Genomic DNA, 26,193 nt, shown 5'->3' on the forward strand with positions numbered 1-26,193 from the left:
CACACCAACTTTAATTACTCAATAGAGTAAAAAAACGCGACTATTTTATAGCAGTATCAATATTGAATAGTGTTTGTACTATGTACATATCTACACTCTGTTGTATGTAAGTACGTTGTATATATTTATTTAGTGTAAAAAAAAACAATACTGCTTCCTACCGCCCACGACAACAACTCTCTTCGCAATATGTAGGCCTGAACAAAATAAAATAAAACAAAAAATTATACACAAATTACAAAAATACAAAAATAAAAGCAGAAAAAATACCAAACCGCCCAAGTACCCACCGCCCCACCTCTTCTCCTTGTCGTCCCATCATCGCCGCATTGCCTTTCCGTTCAGTCCAGGCACCAGGGAAAACCTTGTACGCGTTATCCTCTACGTCGACGTCGAAGTCGACGTCCACATATTAAACGGCAACGGTATACGAGTAATAGAGTATACGAACGAAGAGCGAGATCGGGAAAAAATAAAAAGCGGTATCCCGCCTGCGTCATGTTTCAATTCCGAGACGCTTGGTATCGCTCGATGGTGGCCGTTGTCATTGTCCTGGGGCGTCGTCGTTCGTTAAACCCTCAACTTCCCTCCCATACCCATCATACCCATACCCATACCTCCTGGTTCCATATCACCGTCACCGTCATCGTCATCGTCCTCCTCATCAGCAACAGCAATCTCAACCCCCCCCCGTTCTTCTCCTCACGCCAACCCAACTCCCCCTCTCTATCCAATACCCTACCCATCGCCCTAACAACCATGTTTTGCTCTCATCATCATCCCTTATATCGATTGAGCTACATTGCGCTGGCATATACGCGAATGTACCGCCATGCCAGCGGTCTATGACGGCCACAACTCCGACAGCAGTCCACAGTTCCGGGCGGACGTCAGTTCAGTGTCGTTGGTTGGTTGGTGTACGCTGGCTTTATGTAGTATCACTTCCAATTCCAGTTGCTCCTGCTGCTCTCCATTAAGTTGATTGCAAAACGACAACAACAACAACCAAAAATAATTCCCTGCTTTTCTTCGGTTCGGCGGCAGCAGCGGCGCGGCAACCGTTTTCGTTTCGTACTTCGTGCAAGTGAGTGGTTCAAAAAGTGTGATGTTTTGAAAACTTTAACAAAAGAAGAAGAAAAAAAAAAAAGAAAACAAAATATATACATAACTTACAATTATTAATTTCGGAATGGACAACACAGTGGAGTTTATTAATGTGGTCAAGCGTTACGATGCAATATACAATGTTGGCACCCCAGAGTACAAGAACTTCGAAGCCAAGGGACGCGCGTGGCATGCAGTTGCGGAGGAAGTTGGAGTTTCTGTAGGTAAGTCGTAAGTACTCGTAAGTAAGTTTTTCTTTATCTTTTTATTTTCCATTTTCTATTCTTTACGATAATGAGATGAGGGAAAACATAAAAATCAAAGAATGAATAAGTGAGAAAATGGTGGAATGCAATATGTGGATTGTGTACCTATAGAAAAGAGATTCTCAAAGTTTGTGTAAGTGCTCTCTTGCATTTTTGTTGTTGTTATAGCGAGGAACTGAACGAGCAATTTTTGCACACATAAAATAATATATCTACATTTTTATGAAACAGTAGAAATGGGATATTCGGTATAAGTTATTGCTTTGTTTTCCTACATTTATCTCAAAACCGTTAAAAAATTTTAGATTCTCAACTATCTTTTTAATACAGGGTAGAATTTTTAACAAGTGGCCTTTAAATTACTTAATTTGAAACTTAATTATCTTCCAAATCTACTTCTTTCTCATGATGTGTGTTATCAATTTATCCGAAAAATTGTACAGTGGTGGACAAGAATTTAGCACACTTGTTAAAGAAAATAAAAACCATTTAATTTTCAATTTGGTTTCTTATTATGAAAATAGTTATATTTTATTTACATTAGATGTACATAGCACCATGTTTTCATAGTACTGCACCAAATATGTTTAACATCTGTAAGAAGAAAAAAGTATGGAATGTATAAACATCAATTTTTCACCTGGACACGAATTTAGCACATTCAATAGTTTCTTGGTAACATTTTACTTACCGTTATCAATTCTAAGTTTTTCTTAGTTTTTGGTAGGGAACCCTTTATTTTGCAGTACAGACGCAATTCTTCTTGGAAAACTTTCAACCAAAGCCTCACATCTGGTCCATTTTGGTGTCAATTTTTACGATGGGCCAACGCAGTGCCATGAAAAAGCAGCCCAGCCATAACGTTGCCTCTACCGTGTTTCACCGTCTTAATGGTGTACCTTGGATCATATTCCCTGTTTTTTGGACGCCATACATATTTTTTCTCATCCGATCCGAACCGGCAGAGTTTGGATTCATCGCTCCAGAACACGTCTTTCCAGAAACTAATAATTTTTTCTAGTTTTTAAAATTTTTTTTTGAAACAAGCGGTTTTGTCTGAGCAACGCTGCACCCACGTAGATTGTTTTCATTTAATCGGCGTGTTATGGTCCTTGAGGAAACATTTACTCCATAGTTCGTTGAAAGTTCGCTTCGAATGGCACTGGAGGTCTTAAACGGATCCTTGGTCGATGATAACCTATAAATAATTATATCTTCATTTGTAGTTGTTTTTCTGGCCCGGGGGTTTTGTTTAACGTTTTCAATCACTCCAAACTTTTTGAAATGACGAAGAGCATTAAACCAACTTCCTGGAGCATTCTAACAACCTAGAAATGTCTGTTACCGTCCGCCCTTTAGACTTCATTTTCAAGATTAGACTTCTTTTTCCTTTGAGCACCTTTCTCCTTTTACCATGCCTAATTAATTTAGATCATTAAGGGAATATTTAATTACCTCAATAATTATTATAAACACAAAAAATAAAAATACACTCTTTGATTGCAAAACGGGATACATTTATGTTCAGCTAAAAACAACGCAAATCACAAACAATCTTCTTTTTTCGCAAAACGGTATTTTACTTTGTAATTATTTACACATTTTTATTACCATATAAGGGAGTCATAGTAACAACATAAAAATGAACCGTTACTTGCAAGTAATAAAGAATTGAAAGTAAAAAAAAATACTTGTACTCTTTTCATTGTGCTAAATTCGTGTCCACCACTATATATATGTTATTTTAGATGCTTACTGAGAAAAATTATTAGCCAAGTTCATCTTGGAAGTGATTTTTTTTTTAGTTTTGTTTGACATTTAAACATAAATGGAAATTTATTTTGAAACTTAAACCGTGTCGTTTTTGGTGTATTTTATGGGTTAGTGGAATGATTGTTCCGTACTTCTTTCAAAACGATGCTGGCCAGTTCTTAAGTAGTACATAAAACCATGATTACTGAATGAACAACTTGTCACAAACTTCTGAATTGGTCTCCAAGATCGTGCGATTTATACCAGCTTCAGTATTTTCTTTGGGGCTACGTGGAGTCGCTAGTCTTCACCGAAAAATCTACGTTATTGCCAATATATGTACGGGCACAAATGTTGTGAAATACATCGAAAATTGGACCCCCACATTAGATTACGTCTAAGCCAGCCGAGGCGATCATATTTCAGGATTTATATTTAAATTATAATACTAGAAGACTATTTTTCGAATTAAGTAAATTTCATGTCGATTAACAAAAAAAATTAACTATCTATAATTCCGTTTCAAAGTTCTATGCCTCGAAAAAACACCCTTTACATAGGGTACTCTCGAAAAGGTATAAATATTGTCTTATTTCAACAAATTAAACAAAAATAGATACGATTTATTTACCTAATACAAATTACTGACTTTCTTTATGAAGTTTCAACAAATTGGAGCACATATATTGAAATGAGACAAAAGGTCGAACATTTCCCTTAAACATAAATAATTTATTTAGTTGAATACCTTTTTCGATAATTGCTTTTCACTGTGAGATTTATTATGTGCCTAAGTTAGTGCTTCCCACTTTTTTGGACTAACGGTTAAACATCTATAAAAAAGAAAGTATTGGGTTAAGGATACCAATAAATCTTAGACATTGTTAAATATTCTTTAAGCCTTCTTATATTTGTCAATCTAGAAGTCTTTTAGACTTTGCTGTTCACTTGTGAAAAATCACAGTCTTTATTTTAAAGAGAAGATACATTTGGTTCAAGATTTATATATCAGAATCGAAACTAATTCGGCAATCCCAGATCGGAGATATAATTTGGATGCTCAAAGAAACACAAAATTGACGTAAAGTAGTATTAAAAGCCCAATTTTAAACACTTTTATAAGTTTTTGTCTCCATAAATACTGCAAAATTAGCAAAAAATTGAAGTAAACAATAAAATAACTCTTAGCCCGCCAATGATGACTTATACTGGTCTTTGAGACCGGGTGTCCGATAAAATGCGAATAAATTTCTTCTCCGTTATTGTTTTTTGTTGAATTTGTGTATTGTTATAAAAGAGCTTCTGTTGATTTAATATCATTGTTTCATTGTCAAGCAGCATATATTTTACAAAACACAAAATATTAGTAACACTTTTTGAAAAATCTCCAGTTGAAAAACCCGGTCCGTGAGACCGGCGTCACCATTGATCAAAGTCAAATTTTACGTCACCAATGGCGGGTTAGACTCAGTAAAATATGATCCGGAATCACAATTTTGTTCATTACTTTTTAAGCCGATCTTTAGCGAATACTATACTCGAATGTCTTTTGCAATCAGACATGGAATATTAAGGAAGTTAAACCCTTTAAGTATAAAAGTGTCGCTGCGGTAAGAGAAAAAAAAGAAATTTCTTTGGAGTTTTTGGAAAACGAATAACACGTGGCTTATTCTCATACAAATTTAGATTTAGATTTTTAATTTCTTATTTGTTCCTAAGCTTAAAAGCTCATTTTAAAAAGTGCTTCTCATCGATGTGACTTTTGAATATAAGTTTGTAGTTAAAAGTAACCCCAAGATCAAGTTTTGAAGAAGAAATAAACCGCATGTGAAAAATTGTATGACCAGAAAAATCTTATGTTTAAAAAAAGATTTCGGCAAGTGACCGTTGTGGGTGGATTGGAAAAATTCCAGCAAAAAACACCAATTATCCACCACTTTTTGCAGCCATTAGGATCGTATGTCAAAAGTAACGCGCTAAATAATGAAAATTTGTTCAATCGTCTCGGTCGCGGGCGGCGCGAGATAATGCGCTCTCCAAAATTGTATTTCGATAAATTGACTGCTTCGTTGGCTCTATAGCATGTAGCGCGCGCCGCCGTCTTGTTAAAACCAAAGGTGGTTCACATCAGCATTTTCATTTAGCATTATTCATTAGCTGCGTTCAATCTCAGAAAGATAGGGTATATGGACACCTTTTTGTTAGTGTTTTACGTGTAAAATAACAGCTGATCAAAAACAGCTGCAATGTCAAAAAAGGAATCCAAAGGTATTCCCGAATTTCCTGAGATATGTAGGTACTGACAGAACAGCTGATTCAACACATAGTTGAATTTCAAGAAACTTGAAAATTGGTTTCAGCTTATTGTGTTTGTTGGTAAACAAAAAGATACAAAATGTTAGTTGAAGTTGAGTTTAAGGATGTTCTGTACATAATAGACGATGAAGAAGCTTTTTGCCTCTTATATGTATCTAACTATGTATATCTAAGTATTTTCAATTCATAATAGTCCACGTTGCTGTTAAGATAGTTTTTTGTTAAACTTAAATTTTTTAAAACCAGAGATTTCGCAAATAAATTATTAATCGTATAGAATTCAAATTGAGCTAAGAGAAAATTTAACATAGATTACAGATTAAGGCTATCAATTCATCATCTTCTGACGAATCAGTTGAATTATAAATTAAATGTTTTATAATACAACAATTTTGACTTCGAAGCTTAAATGTTTATCTGCTTTTTGTGTACAACTGATAGTTGTTTTTATTTTTTGACAGCTATAGCAATAAAGCTACCCAACTCGTTCAACAAGGTATTTAAAAATCCACCTATCCAAGATTCCCTATCCAACACGAGATTGAACGCAACCATTATGAAATGACAAACAATTGATAACTGTCAAAAAGACCAAAGTATCGCCATATTGAAAAACACACCAGTTATGATTTTAATTTCACAAACAGTTCTATTTTTCTTATTAAAGACTTAATGAAGTAAGTTTAAAGTGATTGTGCCTAGAATTTTGTTATAAATTTCACATAATAAGTGATATGCAGAATCTATTTGATCAATCTCATGAGACCGAAGCGTTCACAAATCGATGTCCGTTACTTGTTTTGAAATTTGATCCTGTTTTATATTTTTTAATGAGTGTTTTAACTGTGAAAACTAACTCTTACTCTTGTGCCAATGTTCCTTAGTTTTTTTAAGCGATTTTATGTGACATACCTTAAAAAAAGATCAAACATTTTAAACCCTTATAACTTCAGACCAATCAATCCCGATCCTTTCTTTTAAGCTCAATGAAGCAGATTAAGGTTCTTACGAAACGTGAGATACTGATTATGTTAACGTGATTGAGGTCGTTTAGAGCCTTAAAGAAGAATTCTCCTAGTTAATTATTGCGTTTTTCAGCTATGTTGTTGTACGTTTTCACCTCTTTTTGATCCATACGAGCTTATATGCGATTTTGTGTAGGCCAGTTGATTTTTTGTGACCTGATACGTGGTGATGATATTCAACCTGTTGTTTGACTTCTTCATAGTGTCCTACATTAGCAATAGTTTACATGTATAGCGATTGGTATGCCAGCATTAACCAAACGTGGTAGAATGGGTTGTACTGTAATATTTCTGGCAAATTCATCTGTCTTACAATTTCCTGGAAAATTTGTGTGGCCCGGCACCCATCAAAGGTGAATATTAAACTATTGTGCCATCTGCATTAGAGATGATCGACAGTAATGGACTATTATAGAATTTTTAAAGATAGAAACCAGATATTTTATAGCGGGATATCTGAGAAAATACGGATATCATGCTAGAACTCTTGGTTTCCCTCATCCTTGAATTGACTCAAACACAGATCTCTACGAACTGTTGCGCTACCCTTTTTTATAATATGTAGTCAGGACAAGACTTCTTTTATCGCCAAAAGTTCTGCCTGGAACATGCTACAATGATTGGGAAGGCGGAATGAGAGACTTAATTTCAGTCGACAGCTGATACAAATAAAGAAGTATAATGTTGTGTATATGTTTTCAGAAAAAGATAAACGATTTTAAAGCTAAATTTACGCGGGCTGCAGAAAATGCTAAGAACATCAGATAGTTCATGAAATTGATCTAGAATCGTGATTTGCTTACTTACACTTTTATCTCAATATCAGTGATGCAAAAAATAATAGAAACGAATTAAGAATGGTACTGTATTTTTGAAACTGAATTTTGTATTGGTTAAAATTACACTTTTATTTCAATTAACGCATAATCGAAACTTTCAACTTAGAATTAACCACCCTGACACATATCTTGAAAAGTGTGGAATACCATCAATTTGTGTTATTTTAAACTGTAAGGTGTCCTTGTCTCTTGCCCTTTTTTATATTGAGCGCGAGTTATGAATCTTCATAAATATATATATATACAATATCAATGTAATCATAACCCTTACTTAATGTTCATTATAAATAATATTATATTTCATTTAAATTTGATTGTCAGCACATAGTTGCTTTATTTTGAATTTGTAAACTAAAACCATTTAAATTCAGGTGTGAGAAGCCTTCTGCATTTCCGTTCTCACACCAAATAATAAATATGTATCTATAGTTTGTTCTCATTGTGAAGGTTATGAATTAAAAATCTTGTGCATTTGATTTTTGGACGTCGACAAATAAAGTTGTTTATTTTTTTAAAAAAAACTTTCGTTGTTAACTTAATTGGCGCAGTCGTGCGGATTTCTTTTTTTCACAAAAAAAAAAAAACACAACGGTTTATTGTGTAAAACAATACAGTTAATCGTGTTGAATAAAATAGAAAAACACAACGGTTTATTGTGTAAAATCAAAAACACTACTGTTAATAATGAATAATAAAATACGAAAATCACAACGGTTTATTGTGTAAAATCAAAAAAAAAAAAAATAAAAAAAAAACAGTACTGTTAATAGTGAATAATAAAATAAGAAAATCACAACGGTTTATTGTGGATACTAAAAACAAAAAAGACACCGGTTAACTGTGAATACTGTGAAAAAGACACAAAGAACTTACGCAACAACAGAAGTACAACACCTTCATCAAACCAGGAACCTGCTACAGCAAAGAAGAACTTTACCAGACCGAAATTCAGGATAGGAAACAATGTTCTACTGGATTGTTTTAATGTGAGTTCTGTATTGATGAATATTGTTCATTTCCTTAATCAAATTGCCTTTCTAATTAGATATAAATAATAAAATAAATTAATTTAAGCCTAGAAAAAAAAATATATTATAAAGTTGGTTCTAAATAATTCTAAATAATAATTAAGAAAAAAAAAGTAGTAATATTAATAATAATATATATATTTTTTTTAACATATGCCTAAAGATAAACAAAGTCGTGTATCTAATACAGCTCCCTACGAATCCAAAATAATTTTGGAAGAAAATCATATTAGCACAGAAACTGAAAACCTTCCAAATCTTTCTGCTAGTAACTCAACAATGTCTAACCCAACGATCCCAACAATCCCAACGGCTCCAGACGTAAACGCTATATTTCAAAGTCTCCGTATTCCGGACGCTATAAAAGACCTACCACTCTATGATGGTAACCCGAGGTCATTGTATGACTTCATTAAAAACGTAGAGGAAATATTAGTTTTATTACCACAAATAGATGGTACACCGTATGCGAATGTTATTTTACGAGCTGTCCGAAACAAAATTGTGGGAGATGCCAATGAAGTACTAAACATGTATGGCACCCCAACAAACTGGGATACTATAAAAGCTAATCTCATTCTACACTACGCAGACAAGAGAAATGAAACATCTCTGATAAGAGACCTTCACGGTCTTAGACAAACAACAGAAACTATTGAACAATTTTACGCGAAAGTAATAGAATTACTGTCCACAATAGTAAACCATGTTCAAATTCATGAAAAATTACCATCAGTTGTTACAGCCAAAAAATCTCTCTTTACGGATATGTGTCTAAATACCTTCCTAATCGGATTGAAAGAACCATTAGGTTCAACAATTCGTGCAATGAAGCCCAAAACGCTTACAGAAACCTTTAATTATTGTGTTCAAGAACAAAATATGTTTTATATGAAATATTCCACAACTCAAAACAAATTTCCTTCTCAAAATATGAACAACCAAAATGTTTCTCTGATTAAACCTTCACCGAGTTCTAATTTGTTATTTTCCAGACCTAATAAATCAATCCAACCTAATTTTAATAATTCTTCCCCACAACATCTTTTTAAAAACCTTCAATACAACCAATTACCACAATATAGACCAATTCAACAGAGTGCTCCAAGATTACAATATCCAGCGCAACAACAATTTAATAATAGATTTTCTGTTCCATCAAATAATATGCTTACTTCCAAACCATTTAACCAATTGCACTATAATTCTACTCCTAGACCAAACTTCAATTTCAATAAGCCACAAATTAATTCTACACCAATGGAAGTTGCAAGCGGCCAAGCTAGAACGCTTCCAACTTCCGTACAAAATCATCCCTATCAAAGAAATTTTTCTCAGCCAGTACCTAGATATTCAATAAAAGAAGTACATAACATTGATTATGACCCAGAAACAAATAATGACTACGATTATTATCAAAATTCCAATGACTCTACTAATTATGAACCAAATTTAGATTATTATGTTGAACAATATGAAGATAATATTAGTTATCAATACGACATATCAAATCAGGAAATTAAGTCAGAAAACAAAAATGAAATTGATGATTCAAATTTTCACATAAAAGCCTCGGAAAACAATACGGTTTCTTAGAATTAAATAATCATGGAAATAACCAATTACCATATATTAATATAGCTTCACCCTACGGTAAACATTTAAAATTCTTAATAGACACCGGTGCTTGTGCAAATTTTATTAACCCAGAATATACAAACCCTCAATATCATGAAAACATAGAAGACGTTACTATCAAGACAGTTTTAAATACCCATACACTAAAGAAAAAAATTACCTTTGATGCATTCCCTGAATTCAATTGCAAAGAACCTATAACATTTCTCCTTTTTAAGTTTCATAACTATTTTGATGGATTGATAGGTTTAGAAACTCTCAAAAAACTTAATGCAACTATTGACTTACCTAATAAAAAACTTAAAACTGAATACGCAATTCTGCCCTTGTTATTCAAACCAAACTTAATGTCTAAAATATACAATATTCCAGCAAATTGTAGAATGATAGCAAAACTACCTGTAGATTACAAAGATGGTGATATATACATAAAACCGACTAAAATTAATAATTATTTAGAAATACCTGAAGGCATCTACCAGTCAAAAAACTGGTATAGTGATATTGAAGTACATAATATTTCAAACACTGAACAAAAGTTTTTTTTGGAACAACCTATTACAGTAGAAAATTTTCAACAGTTCATAGAAATAAACAATGTCAATATTTGCCCTTTTAACGAACAAATTCAAAATATATCATCCGAAATTGATATTACCAAACTAATTCGATCAGAACATCTTAATACTGAAGAACAAAAATCAATTTTTAAATTGTGTAGGAAATATGATGATGTTTTCTTTCTTGAAGGTGAAAAATTGTCCTTCTCAAATACAATTAAACATCGTATTCAAACATCAGACAATATACCGATTTATACAAGATCGTACCGGTATCCAGAAGTGCACAAACAGGAGATAAAATCACAAATCGAAAAACTTTTAAAGCAAGGAATAATAAGACCTAGCTTTTCTCCTTGGAGTAGTCCTATTTGGATTGTTCCAAAGAAACGTGATGCCTCTGGCATACAGAAATGGCGGCTTGTAGTAGACTACCGTAAACTAAACGATAAAACTATAGGCGATCGTTACCCTCTACCGAACATAACAGAAATATTAGATAAACTTGGAAAATCTATGTACTTTTCCACACTTGATCTTGCATCTGGGTTTCACCAGATTGAAGTAGATCCTAGGGATATAGAAAAGACCGCTTTTACTGTTGATCATGGACATTACGAGTATATTCGAATGCCCTTCGGGCTCAAAAATGCCCCATCAACATTTCAAAGAATAATGGATAATATTCTGCGTGAATTAATAGGTAAAGTATGTCTTGTGTATATGGACGATATAATCGTTTATTCAACGTCCTTACAAGAACATATGGAAAACTTAGAAATGGTTTTTTCAAAATTACGATCGGCTAACCTTAAAATTCAATTGGATAAATCAGAATTCCTACGCAAAGAAGTAGAATTTCTTGGTCACTTAGTGACATCTGAAGGTGTGAAACCGAATCCTAATAAGATCCATGCAATTAAAAATTATCCAATCCCATCAACTCAAACTGAAATTAAATCCTTTTTGGGGTTGCTTGGATACTACCGAAAATTTATAAAAGATTTTGCAAATCTTACAAAGCCTTTAACAGAATGCTTAAAAAAGGGAAATAAGATAGTTCTTAACGAACGATATATAAAATGTTTCAATCATTGCAAGGACATTCTAAGTAATGATCCTTTATTACAATATCCCGACTTTACTAAAGAATTTAATTTAACAACTGACGCTAGTAATGTCGCCATAGGAGGAGTACTTAGTCAAGGCCCAATAGGATCTGATAGACCAGTTTGCTACGCTTCAAGAACACTCACGAGTTCGGAACAAAATTACAGTACAATCGAAAAAGAGCTTCTAGCTATTGTCTGGTCGACAAAATATTTCCGACCCTATTTATTTGGTCGTAAATTTAAAATCATAACGGACCATAAGCCTCTTAATTGGTTGTTTTCCCTTAAAGAACCCAATTCAAAACTTGTAAGATGGCGTTTGAAATTAGAGGAATTCGACTATGAGATTATGTATAAAAAAGGTAAAGCAAACACAAATGCTGATGCCTTAAGTCGGATAGAAATTCATTTTAACGAATCTAATGGCTCGAACTCTATTTTACAAGCCTCAAATGTATCTGTTCAAAATAATGCAAGTTTATCAGAAAATAATTCTAATATATCAACTGTTCATTCTGCTTCTGAAAATCTAAACGATGGTATATACATCTCTGAAAGACCACTTAATGAGTTTACTGAACAATTAGTTTTGAACAAAACTAACTGTGTAGTGAAACCAAACATGGTTTATAATGTTCTTTTTGAGACCAAACATAGACGCATTTTTAGACAACCTGACCTAGACAAAGAATCTGTTATAATTTCAATCTTAAAAGAATATCTCAACCCTAAAAGACTAACAGCTGTTTATACTGACAATGATACATTCAGACTAGTGCAGCATGTATTTTCAAAATATTTTGCAAGTAATAAAATATTTAAACTTATTAGGTGTACAGAAAAATTAAACGATGTTACGAATTCCGACCAACAAGATGAAATCATAAATAAATACCATGAAGATAGTAATCATCGTGGCATCAATGAAACTTTTAACCATCTCCGAAGAACTTATTACTTTCCCAAAATGAAAGAAAAAATAACCAAAACAATTAATAATTGCGAAAAGTGTAAACTTCTTAAATACGACAGACATCCACCGAAAATTCAATACGAACATTCAGAAATACCTAATAAACCCATGGATATTTTACATATTGATGTTTACAGCATTCATAACGTACAAATTTTAACCATTTTAGACAAATTTTCGAAATTTGCTTCTGCTTTTATTCTTACTGCACGTGACAGTATGTGTATATCCAGTTCATTAAGACAGTTCTTTTCGCAACACGGTACACCAAAGAAAATAGTGTGTGACTCAGCTGCTGAATTTAAATCTAATCTATTCAAAGATTTCTGCACACAATACGATATAAACTTACACATAACGACACCTCAAAATTCTACTGGTAACTCACCGGTCGAACGTTTCCATTCAACTTTGACCGAAATATATCGAATTATTTACGATAAAAACAACAAACAGATTCCGACTGACATATTAAATGAAGCACTAATAACCTACAACAACTGCATACATACTGTGACAAACCTAACACCATTTGAACTAATGACGGGAAGGACACATAAATTCAAGCAATTAACACGTGATGATTCGGAACATGATTATATTAACAAACTAAAAACTTATCAAGACCAATTGTATAGAGATATTAAAAACAAAATCCAAACCCACAATAAATTAAACATAGATAAAATTAATAAAAATAGGGAAACTCCACCTTTATTCCATAAGGATGATATAATCTTCGAACGGAATAACAGAAGGAATAAAATGGTTCCCAGAGCGAAAAAACTTACAGTAATCAAAGACAATAAAATAACAGTACTAACCAAAAACAATAGAAAAGCTCACAAAAATAAATTACTAAAAAAAACGAAAATTTCAGGGTAACCCAAGCCATGAGTCAACGCATGGACATACAAGATCTATCCAAGAGTCAAGGCATCCTTCCCATGAAATTAGGTCCGAGTCGAGTGATTGAATCTAACATAAAAATCATCCATATCGTAAATTTAACCGCCTATGAAGAAAATATTAACAACATTAAGAAATCTGTAGAGTTCATTAATAAAAATACAAACCTAGGATTAATGAAAGATGTCACTAATCTCAAATTTAAAGAACTACAAACAAAATTGTTGTCTTTACTTCCCCGATACCGGAAAAGGAGAGGATTAATCAACGGACTAGGTTCCTTGATCAAAACAATTACAGGCAACATGGACAATAATGACGCAGAACAAATAAATAAAGACATACAAAATTTAAAACTCAACGAACATGACATGAATAAAGAATTAAACAGACAAGTACAAATCAATGACAAAATGATCCAAAGATTTGCAAACATAACCAATCACATTAATGCACAGCAAAAAGATTTAGAAGAGTATTTGAGCAAGTATCAATTAGTAATCTCTCAAAAAATTCGAACCGATGAAGACAAATTTCAATACATGCAATATATATATCAGATTAATTATAATATTGAAATTCTTACAAGCCATTTGCAAGAAATAATTGAATCAATTAATTTGGCTAAAGTTAATATAATATCCAAACAAATTTTGAATCCTGGTGAGCTTGATCTGATACATGAACATATGAATTTACAAAATATTAAAATTTCTTCTGACGAACAACTTTATGAGTTTTTATCTCTACAAGCTTATTATAATAATACAAACATAATTTTCAGTATAAAACTACCTATCCTTCTCCCACAACCTTTCAACCTATACCATTTGATAAAACTCCCTATAAACGAAACTCTCAATATAAATTTAAATCAATCCTATGTAATTATGAATGAACATTTCATCCAATACATGAGCAAACCTTGTACATCCATTGAACATACGTTTTACTGCCCAAAAGAAGAGCTAAAGAACTTGACCTCTGAAAAATGCATACCAAAAATCATTCAAAACAAGGAAGCAACCTGTGACGTCATCGAAACCACCATCAACAGTAGTATCACCCAACCAGAAGAAGGATTCATACTATTAATTAATTCCCCGACCACGAAGATGACTTCAACATGTGGAATCGATGACAAATTTATCTCCGGAACCCTGCTTTTACATTATGAAGAATGTGAAATAAAAATTAACAATATTATCTACAAAAACAAATTAACTATGTTTTGGGATCAAATTAAAATTATTCCATCAATTTTTATAAAAATTAATAACTCTCTTCATTTAGACAAATTTAATAGCAGTACATTGGAAGCAACCAAAATAACCAACACCGAAGTTATCACTTTGACCAAAGATATGCCAGACCACCGACCAGAGTTTTTGATTTACATCATCATCATCTTTATCTTAACTGCAACCATACTATACCTTAAACGTCATAGAAACAATAATCCTGAAGAGGAAGCAATGGACCAAGAAGCTCCGAACGATAATGTTACATTATCATGGCCGTCACTTCATACTTAGGCGGGAGGAGTTATGAATCTTCATAAATATATATATATACAATATCAATGTAATCATAACCCTTACTTAATGTTCATTATAAATAATATTATATTTCATTTAAATTTGATTGTCAGCACATAGTTGCTTTATTTTGAATTTGTAAACTAAAACCATTTAAATTCAGGTGTGAGAAGCCTTCTGCATTTCCGTTCTCACACCAAATAATAAATATGTATCTATAGTTTGTTCTCATTGTGAAGGTTATGAATTAAAAATCTTGTGCATTTGATTTTTGGACGTCGACAAATAAAGTTGTTTATTTTTTTAAAAAAAACTTTCGTTGTTAACTTAATTCGCGCACTAATAGGGGTTATACCCTTATAATTATTGAACAACGTGCGAGCAATTAGGAATGGAGGAAAGAATAAGAAAGGAGACACCGATGCACATTAGTTTTGAATGTCTGCACATTGTATTGAGTGGGAAATATTGAGCCTGGTAAAGCATTCCACATTCGTGTAGTGCGGCTAAAGAAAGAATCTGTGCACTTAACAGTACGTCCGAAACTGGGCTCGAGGGTAAACTGATGAGCATTCCTAGCAGTACGGGTATTACGGTTGAATTGTTTAAGGGGAGGAATGCAATTGGCTATTTCAATAGAGCATTGTTTACAAAAATAACGATAAAACAAGAGAAGCAAATGTATCGGTAAGAGAATGACCTCCAATCATTTTTAGAGCTCTTTTTTTAATTCTATCCAGAAGGCTCAAGTACGTTATTGGTGCACCAGCCCAAATATGAGAGTTATACTCAAGTTTTGGACGAATAAAAGCTTTGTAAATTATAGCCAGATCTGAAGCGGTAAAAAAACTTTTTGCATCGTTGGAGAAAACCTAAACACTTATCAGCATTTTTGGCAATCTCAAATATGTGAGCACTCCACAACAAGTGGTTTGTGATGCACGTACCTAGGACTGATAGTTGTTCAATCTCCTCGATGCAAATACCACCCATGGATAATAGCATTGTGGGAGGGTAACGCTTTTGTGACAGTAGTCCACATCCAAAGAACAAAGTTGAAAAACGAATATGAAAAGCTGAGGGTACTTTCGTCACTGAAACAATTTAGTGGGTTAGAAGTTTCAGACAAAAGATCATTTATAAAAAAAAGGAAGAGCGTAGGAGACAAAACGGAGACCTGGGGCACACCAGCGTTTATTTTATAAATATCGGATTTGAACCCGTCCAATATTACTTGAATTGAACGGTCTGAAAGGTAATTTCTAACCAAACAAAGAAGAGATTCATCGATACCAAAAACACGCACTTTCGATAAGAGAGCTTGATAAAAAACGTGACATGGTGATGATGAATCGCCTTTTTTAGGGAAATGCTGGACAAACGCAGTTTTCCATCCACTCGGAAAGAGACCAGTAGAATAGAACAGATGGAAAAGCTTACGCAGTGGTTTTGCCCGCGTTGAAGAACACCACTTCAAAACAATAGCGGGGATACTATCAGGGCCAGCGGATTTGTGAATGTCAAGATCTTTTAGTACTCTAGCAACTGTACTAGTGCGAAAGAAGATTTGTCCCATAGAAACGTTTACGCTTTTAAGTAGAGGAGGAGTCATGTGCATGTCACTCATTGGCAGAATCGAATTAACAGCAAACTGTGCTGCAAGCAAATTGGCTTTATCAATCGAGCTTACAAAAGGATTGTCATTCGAAACGACCGTACGAACTGACGATGACGTAGTGTTGCGCACATTTATTACAAATGACCAGACATTTTTAATACCTTTGGGACAATGTATCATTTTTTTCCGCAATTTCTGGTCATGCAAAAATTGAATGTGTCGTATACATATGCCCGTTACAAGTCTTTCTAGCTAGTTTGAACTTGTTCCATTTTTCCTTAGTAGAGTTGGCTTTATAAATCCGGAAACTTACATCTTTGATCCTAATAACCTCTTTACAGCTCGAATCAAAACCATAAGTTTTCTTTATGTTTGATACATTTTACTCTATTCGGGATAAAATTTCTCATTCCACAAAGAATTAAGTTTGAAACCATATCTGTGCTGGAATCCACGTCACTATCGAGGAAGCATAGTGACCAGTTAAAGTTCCTAAAGAAGTCGTTGAGACCGTTCCAGTTGGCTTTCTCATATTGACTTACGGTTCTTGTATGGTTTTTCTCTTTAACTGGGGTACTATGGTCTGATGTGCCTAGAGGTGATTATACACTAACCGCATATTTATTAGGATCAGGGGTAAGAATATGGAAATAAGTCTAGAGTGTTCGCGGACTGACCTGCAACGTCAGAAATCCGAGTTGACTCGTCAACTAATTGAGTCAGATGGTTTAACGCAGCAAAAATTTCGACAAACCTTCCTTCGGATGTTGTGGTTGAAGTTCATAGGCAACATCATTTCGTACATATGCGGCTAGACCATGGTGAGAAACGAATAAAGGCACTAAGCTATAACCGTTAAGGTTAAACTCCGAGTGGTCAGCGGTTTTACCAACCTGAGTTTCGCTTAGTGCCAAAACAGCTGGCCTGTTCAAAACAGTATGAACGTATACAGCATGGATATTTATATTAAACCCACGAATATTGCTATACTAAACAGAAAACTTACCAGCCATAACAATACATAAAAACACAAAAAAAAAATAAAACAAGACAGTTAACTATGTACCAAATTTGCACTTTCTTTTAAATTCACCCCAAACATATTCCATTGTTTCAAAATCAATTTTTTTTGATGGGCCTCCAATTAAATAAACATATATTGTATTGCTCTTTCTATAACTTTTATGAGTGCTTCTGTCCATTATCCACCGTAAATCCTCATTAATTGACATTCTCTCTTCGTCAAAAGGCATTATTTCGATGCTTAGAGACCGAATTTAGTCTACAACACATATTTTTCCTTCAATTCAAAAAATTGGCCTAGCTTTAGTTGGTGAAAAAACTGCTTCCACCAAAATCCTTAACTATCATTTTCGTCTGTTTTGGATCCAACTTAAAGTTCCTTGATTATCAGACATGATTTCTTATCTGAAAAAATTTGTCTTTTTTTTCTTATACTCTACATAAGAGATGATAATTAAGAATTTTGGATAGTTTTTTCATCGTTTCTATTATTTTTTCCATCGCTGTATTGTTAAGTTAAAACAAATATCACTTATATACAAATCTCCGAGTAATAGAAAACCCACAATTCTAAACCACCATCAAATTGTAGAAAACCATTTTTATTATAAATACTTAAAAAGTTGTGATTAGTGGAAGTATAGTTAACTCAATTAAATACTTAAACGACCATCCCGAAAAGCATGACTTTTTCGTTTGTTAAAGCCTCAACTTGGGTTAAGGAATACAATAGTTACCTATACATTTCCTTTTGTTTCAGCAGGATTAAAAGTATATAAATATTCAGCAATTCTTTACAATTTAACGTCATTTGAATTTGATAAATGTTTTGTTCTGTACATACTAAAACCTCTCAAATGATAAAGGTCTCTAAAATAAGATTTATCTCAATACTATTTTACATGCGAATGCTAGAAAAAGCTCAAAATAATGAAATTAAGACTGAGACGAAGCATTTCGCATACCTTCCAATGTTTAAATTTAAGTTAAGTTGGTGTTCCATATTATTTACTTTCCTTATGAATTATGGTCTGTTAAAAAAGTTGGTAAGTCACGTAGATACGAGTATGTTAAGCATCGAAAAGTGTAGATGAATGGAACCAACTTCAACAACTACTTCAGAGATTGGACTGTAAATCCATTAATTTTGAACTTAAAGACAAACAACTCACGATTTTAAAACTCCAGAGAATATGAAAATTCAGAACTCGGTCATTTAAAATGAATGTATTTTAATCCTGACCTATTTATATAGTACCTTGCTTATACCTTATGACTATGAGCTACATATATGACTATAGTTAAGATTACAAGAAACTGATGCAAAAATGTAGATACGGTTCTTTTAAATTCTGACTTAAATATTATATTTTTAAAAATGTTCAAACATATTTCCAATAAAGAATAATTTATTTTTCCTACCAACGACGTTATGATTCGCAATTGGAAACTTTTGGCTTGAGAATAAAAATGTAGGTAAAGTAGGTAGGTACATACTGTAGATATATGTGTAAATATATAGGCAGTTATGTAACAGGAAATCTCTCTGAAAATGTAATTAACTAACTATCCAGGCAAGTCTCTATATTCTACCGCTCAACCACCCACTATTCCCTTCTCTGATGTATGACCCAAACCATGACCAATATGCTGTGACTGTGGTGTCTCCCCAAACTACCTGCTGGGTATTGATTTTCATGTTTTTGTTGTTGTTGTTTTTTTCCGCTTCAAACAATGTTGCAGGTGTACACATAACTACATATAAAGTAAGAGATGTACATATTTATACGTACATATATAGAGGAAAGTATTTATATATTTATTTATGTATATTTACATATATATATAGTATATATTATTTTTCTGTAGAAAATAAATAAATGCTGGTATCGCGGCCGCGGCCATAGTGCCTGTTCTGGTGCTCGCTGCACTGTGCTTTGGCTTTGGCTCGGGCTCTTGCTCTTGCTCTGGCTCTGAGCTCTGCTGTTGATTGTTCAAATTCAAACCTCTTCTGCTTCTCCATCACTGTTCATGTTCACTGATGGTCGACCGTCCGTCTGTCTGTCTATTCTGTCCGCCCGTCCGTCAGTAGTCCAACCAACAGCAGCGCCATCATCATCGCCATCGCCATCACCAACAGCAACAACAACCAACAGCGACAAAAACGTTTTTATATAAAAATAAAAATGATGACAAAAAGCCTAAAAAAAAATTGCCATCACCACCAGGCACCATCACTTTACTATAAGACTGGTGCTGCATCAGCAGCACCACCGGAATGATGTTACGATAAAGGGAGAGAGGCTGGGGTAGCGGAGGAGGTTTGGTTGGTTGGAATACAAAAACAAAATAAAAAAAAAAACAAAATCCTTAGCCTCCTCTGGAGGTTCGCCCACCGCGCCAGTTGCTCGCCCCCTCGAGCAGCAACCAGCAACTCCAGCTCAGCGCGTAGCACGAAATTGAATCACAGTAGCGAAACTGCTGCATGAAAAGTCCACGAACGGGATGACGACGACGAGGTATAGTTGCTGCCACCACTCCACTTCACTCCACTGCCATTCTGCTCCACTCCAACACGGCCACCAACACGGGTAACATGGAAGGGGAGGGGGTCAGGGTGGCTTGCTATACCGATGGTGGTTGGTTGGGTCGTTTTCGTTTTGTATGGATTGCTGACGCGAATATGCGGCGGCGGTATCCCGCCTGCGTCGTCGTCGTTGTCGTCGTTGGAATGGAATACCTATATTCTCCAGAATGTGCTCACTCAATGCAAGGCAGAGAGGTACGGTGAACGTTTTCGTTGCTGTTGCTGTTAGCTGCTTGCTGATATTAACGTTGCTGTTGCCGCCCGTTTGTCGTCGTCGTCGTTGTCGTTGTTGTCGTCGTCGTCGTCGTGGTCTTTGGTTAGAGTAGATGTCGACTGCTCTGCTGCTTCTAGTGCTGCTGCTGGTGTATCGCCGCTTTCTATCTCTTTTATCGATTTATTCAAAGCAACCGTGAGATTCACTGCGACCGACCGTCGTTGTCGTCATCGTCATCGTCGTCGTTCCTCTTTGCGAGCGGGTAACGTCGTAGTCGTTGTAAGTCGTTCATCGTCGTCGTCGTCGTTTTGGTTGTCGTTGTCGTCGTCGTGAAGAGTGGAGTGGAGGTGTTGGCTTTGTTTTTGAAGAAGAGTGACGGGCAGCGGTTCTTCATACCGCTGGCGGTAGAAACAAGTTTACTATACAGACGTGTTGTTGTTGTTGTTATTTCATCAATACGCGCGGCGGCAGTCACAACACTTGCATTCGCATCAGTCGCAACAGCACAGTGGCAGCGGAATAACAGTTTATTCTCCTCCGTAAACATTACACACAACGCTCTTGCTCTTATCTCATTTTCAAAAACCTCTATCTCAAGAGTCGTCTTAAATTTGCAAGTGATTCTATATCAAATCAAGAGCTAGCTTCAGCTTAGCTAGGTCTAAACTTACTAGAAATCACACTTGTAGCACAAACCAGAGCAGGCCCAGGCTCAGGACAGGCACAGGCACAATGGTTGATATAACAACCCAATTCATAGATGTGGTCAAGCAATATGATATTGTTTACAACCCCCGAAATCCCAATTACAAGAACTTCCTGGAGAAACTTAGAGCTTGGGGACAGATAGCAGATGAGTTGGGAATAACAGTTGGTAAGGATAATTCCGATTTTTTAATTTGTTATCAATTTCTTTCGATTCCCAAGTTCTACACTTTACTTATGCCAGTTCCAGTGAGAGTGAGTCAAAACTTTTGATATCACGTTCAAGATGATGAGATGGGGCTGGAGCTGGCTTTGGTGAAGGCTGCGATAACGACGAGAACGACGACGACGCGGGTGTAGATTTATTTTGTGGTGGTTCTTCTTTTATATCAACTTTAATTCATAATTTATATTTATGTTGTTTTTATTTGTTTTCCTTTTATAACTGTAGAGTGTTTTTGTGTGCTGTGTGGTGGAAGTGGAAAAAGGCAACAGTGAAAACGAAGAAAAGCAGGGGAATTTGTTTTTGTGAATTGAGTTCGAATTAGAATTCCGATTGGGAGAGAAACGAAAATACAAAAATAATAAAACGAAAGAGAGAGAGAGGTTTTTTGTAGATTTGTGTTAAAGTGGATCGTAAAACTTGCTCTCAGCAGAGGCTTTCAAACTGTAGTTTCCATCTGTTGCGGTTTGTTTTCCTTTGAAGTTATGATGAGAAATAATAATTGTGTTGGTTTTTTAGCGTGCAGCTCAACTTTCCAAAGCAAACAAAAACAAATGATTTGTTTTTTTTTTTGAGAAAAAGAAGAGACCTTTCTATGAATGAAGAAATAAATTTGAATTTGTAATTTTGTGCCAAAAGTATACAAAATAAGGAACATATACTCATACATATGTACTTACATACATATGTATATTTGTATTCCAAATCCATGCCATCAGTCCCGTTAGAAATTTTTGCCAAAACTAAATAATTGTTTGTTTCTCACTGATACACTGAGGCGTATACGTACTTTTTTGATGTTGATTTGTTAAAAGCTTTTTTTTTAATTTTTCATTTAGATTATTTTTGTTTATAGATTAACAGGTGTTTTTACAAAGTTCTTAAGAAAGGTTATGAAAAAGATAGTTTGAGCTAAAAACGTTTTGAAATTGATCAAAGTCTAGACAAGGTGGACCAGTGGTTTCTTTAAATTGTTTTTAAAGGTTATTTTGACCCTAACAACTGTTTCTGCTCAAAATCTTGACGAAAATTCAGCAGCACACCTAAGTGGAATGAAATTAAGATTAGTGGAAATATAGTTACACCTAAGTGGAATGAAATTAAGATTAGTGGAAATATAGTTACAATATATAACATTACATATATTGGTCAATAAATTAACTCAATTACAATGAAATTACGCATAAGCAACGTTAAGAATATGAAACCTAATTTCTAAAGTGAGTGCTCTGTTAATAGAGCAGTGCGTTTTTTGAAATAGAGTTTTGAAGAAATGAATCATCCTGTATAAAATTGATATGCTTTTAGACCACACTAATCGGGCACCGTCAAAGAATGTGTTTGTGGCTACTTTAGCGGTGAGATTGGGACTCAATTCAACATGAACATACCACAAGTCTCAAAATCTTAATATTTCACAGAAACCCTAGGAGAATTCCTCATAATGATCTTTAATTATTTTCTTATTTAGAGTTAAAGATAGACGACTATTTGACCCGTTTATTAGATAACGTCTTGTGGCTAAAAAAGGCCTTATCTCATCTTGGCAGCTAAATGTGTGCGTCGGGGATTTAAAAAACCCGTACATTTCTGTTGTTTCGAAGTTAATGCATCGACGGTAAGAATTTAATGCGGATTGTGGAGTTGAGGTATCATTGGATCATATTCTTGCTCTCGAAAATGATTCTTGAAACAACTTTTTGATCAACGGTAGACATTCAAGAGCTTTGTTGAATGTCGTAGAGAATCGATCTTTTGCCCAGAAACTTTCTAAATCGTGTTGTTAGCCGACTTTCCGATGTAAGTTGGGTGCCTTTTTGGGGGAGAATGAGAATACAGAATACAGTTGATAACATTTTTCATCAGAAAGTCACCTAAAATTATGGTAGTTTCAATAAGCTAGAGGCTCCCTCTCAGACCCTTCGATTTGAAACAGTCCTTTTCTCTGTTTTGTTTTATACTATAAACGTTTCGGACATGATCGAACTTAGTAAATATTATTCCTAAAGTAAGAACTATGTAGCTAAAGCTTTGTAAATAGAAATGGGTGAAGGCTCTACTTACTACAAAGCTGCCGCTTTTTTTTTATATACAGACATTTTAGCTTAAGATAGAAAAAATAGGTCAATACTAGATAAATCTAGCTTCCTCAATTTGACTAAAATATCGTTTTTTCTATAGCTGGGCTGCGATTTATTTGCTTCAACTAAGACCTAGCTTTTGCTTTTAAATTGAAGATTTTCTACTAACCTAGCGACGCACGATATCGTAGTCATTCAGACATCACACAAAATATGTATTCGATTTTGAAAGTTTTATATCACTTTTTTCGTAAGCTTAAAAATTCTTAAGACAATCAAAAACTGATTTTTTTGAAGGTTAAGTTAGGACACGACATATTCCATAAATACAAATTGTATGATGATTTTGCAAATTAAAAATCTTTACCTTCTAAATACTGTTCAAATTATTTTGTATTTAAATTTATAAGAGATGCCTTTTTTATGATATAAAATTTGTATTATTTTGCAAATGAAGTAAATTAATATATTTTTTTTATTTCTTCCAAAAAGATGCAGCCAAACGAAAATGGAAAAATCTCCGAGACAGCTACACAAAATATCTACGATCGTTTCGAATAGGAACAAAAACTTCAAAGAAATATCAATTCTGGGCACATGCAGATCATATGGAATTTTTAAAACCACACCAAGGCCCAGGAAGGTAGGAGATTAAAAAAAATCACAATCGTCTCATTTCATTTAACATACATTTTTCTCTTTAATTTTTAAGGCCACAAAAACAAGAAGACAACGATGAAAATGACTCAGATATAGGTTTTCAAGTATTAAAAAAATTCACCATAGCCGATGATAGTGTGATAGCACCACCACCTCCGCCACCCTTGCAAATTCCACAAATCATAGCACCGGTAACAACAACAACAACCACCATAGCAGCAGTATCTGCCCCTGCCAAAGTACACATACAACCCTCTTTCATTTTGGCCAAAAACATTTCCAATGGTTATATAACACAAATTCCTACAACTCCCTTGGATTTGGCCTGCAACTCGACGACACCAACATTGACGTCCCCCATAGTTGCGAAAATACGCGCAATAAATACACCAGCCCCATTTTTCACCAACAATTTACCAGCCCCCGAAATATCTTCCGTTCCGCCGCCGAAAATTCGCAAAATTGCCCCACAAAATACAAGTAATGTTGAAAATTTTGATGTTAACTCGATATTGCGAGCGAATCGCGAAATGGACTCAACTTGCTTGTTCTTTTTGAGCCTGGCCAAGTCGGTAAGAACAATGCCAAAACGGTACCAGGCTATGGTGAAAATGCGTTGCATGCAAATCATAAACGATGCTGAAGTCGAAATTGAATCGAATTTTGAATGCGACGAATCTGGAGGTTTTGTTGCGAAACAACAAAGTGGCAACTGCCGATCCAAGAGCACAGATAATATCGATAATACAAACAACGATAGTAATTCACAAGCTGCGTCTGGTGGTCAACCATCAAATAATGTAAATGAAAATTCAGAGCATTTTATGTATGTGATGTCGCCATCACGTGTAGAAACTATGATCGATGTCTCGTCTGAGGATGAAACTACCAACGGAACCAATAACAATTAGATTACAAAAATAAAATAAAAGACCTTTAATGTGTCATATTTATTTATGAAAGATAAGAAAGATTAATGCTATACAAAAAACTCAGGATGTAGCCAAAATGAGCTGATACGAATCTGATGTAAAATATTTAAAATTAAGTTAAAATATAGTAGCATAATTTAAATGTTGTAAATACAGTTTTAGTTAAATTTAATGTTTATCTTTTGTTATTTTCTATGGTTGGCTATGAACGGAAAATATGAGACAGTCATTTGCATTGGCCAAGAAATGTTACAAAATGAAATATTTTGAAAAGGCTGTGTTGAAAAATCATGGGTTCTCAAATGTATTCTAATCTTCTATCTAAATGAAAAGTATGCTTAAAACGGAATTCGTTAACTTTATATCAAATATGCATCATTAATTTGTACTCATAGATAAAAGATTTGTTCATTCATTTATCAAGCGTTACAACTTTTATTTAGATCTCAGTTTGAGGTATAACTTCGATTTATTAGATCTTCCAATTTGAGGGTCCGAAAGAAAGTGGAAATTGTTTCCGTTTAAAGAAGAGAAACCTTCTGTTTGGACAATATTTCTTTTAAAAGAAGACATAATACTCATTTGGTCATATTATGCTGTCGAAAACCAAATGTCCCAGGTCTACCTCAACATCGCGACCTATTAACTATATGCAACACGTAACACGTAAGAAATAAATTCGATGAGCTCTATGTCAATTTGTGCAACCTAATTTTCCATGGACTTTCTAACCGCGGTTATTATACTATAATCCAACAAAGCTAGGCTCTCAAGCACAGCGTCGACATTTATCAAACTAAATAAACAACTTACATGCATATTTATTTTAAAACCAAACAATACAAAAACTACAACAACATTGATACACATAAACGGAAAAATTAAAATAAAAAGTTCCCGAAAAAACAAACTTGACAAACCTTCAACTTTATTTTAGGTATAATTTTAAAATCTTAAGCCAAAAAATCCTACCTGGTGCTATTTAAGTAGTAAATTACTCGTTAGAACTTTGTTTTATGAAACCGATATCATTAAGTAAAGAAATGCTCGAGTTCTAAATATTTTAAAAAACAAGTTTCACAGATCAAAC

The 26,193-nt window shown here is 34.1% G+C and overlaps 1 protein-coding gene across 2 annotated transcripts; it reads left to right on the forward strand.

The window, feature by feature from the left end:
• The first annotated feature begins 733 nt into the window (after nucleotides 1-733).
• On the forward strand, nucleotides 734-25,275 carry LOC129950967 (homeobox protein 6-like). Of its 2 annotated transcripts, none has more exons than XM_056062941.1 (3): nucleotides 734-1,328; nucleotides 24,004-24,154; nucleotides 24,224-25,275. In XM_056062941.1, the coding sequence occupies exons 1-3, from the start codon at nucleotides 1,190-1,192 to the stop codon at nucleotides 25,080-25,082; spliced, it is 1,149 nt and encodes a 382-aa protein (XP_055918916.1). In that variant the 5' UTR covers nucleotides 734-1,189; the 3' UTR covers nucleotides 25,083-25,275. The 2 variants fall into 2 exon arrangements, with proteins under 2 accessions (XP_055918916.1, XP_055918915.1); XM_056062940.1 differs by lacking the exon at nucleotides 734-1,328 and adding an exon at nucleotides 20,565-21,376.
• The last annotated feature ends 918 nt before the right edge of the window (nucleotides 25,276-26,193 follow it).

Source organism: Eupeodes corollae, chromosome 3 (assembly GCF_945859685.1).
Source record: "Eupeodes corollae chromosome 3, idEupCoro1.1, whole genome shotgun sequence".
NCBI classification, from domain to species: Eukaryota; Metazoa; Arthropoda; class Insecta; order Diptera; family Syrphidae; genus Eupeodes; species Eupeodes corollae.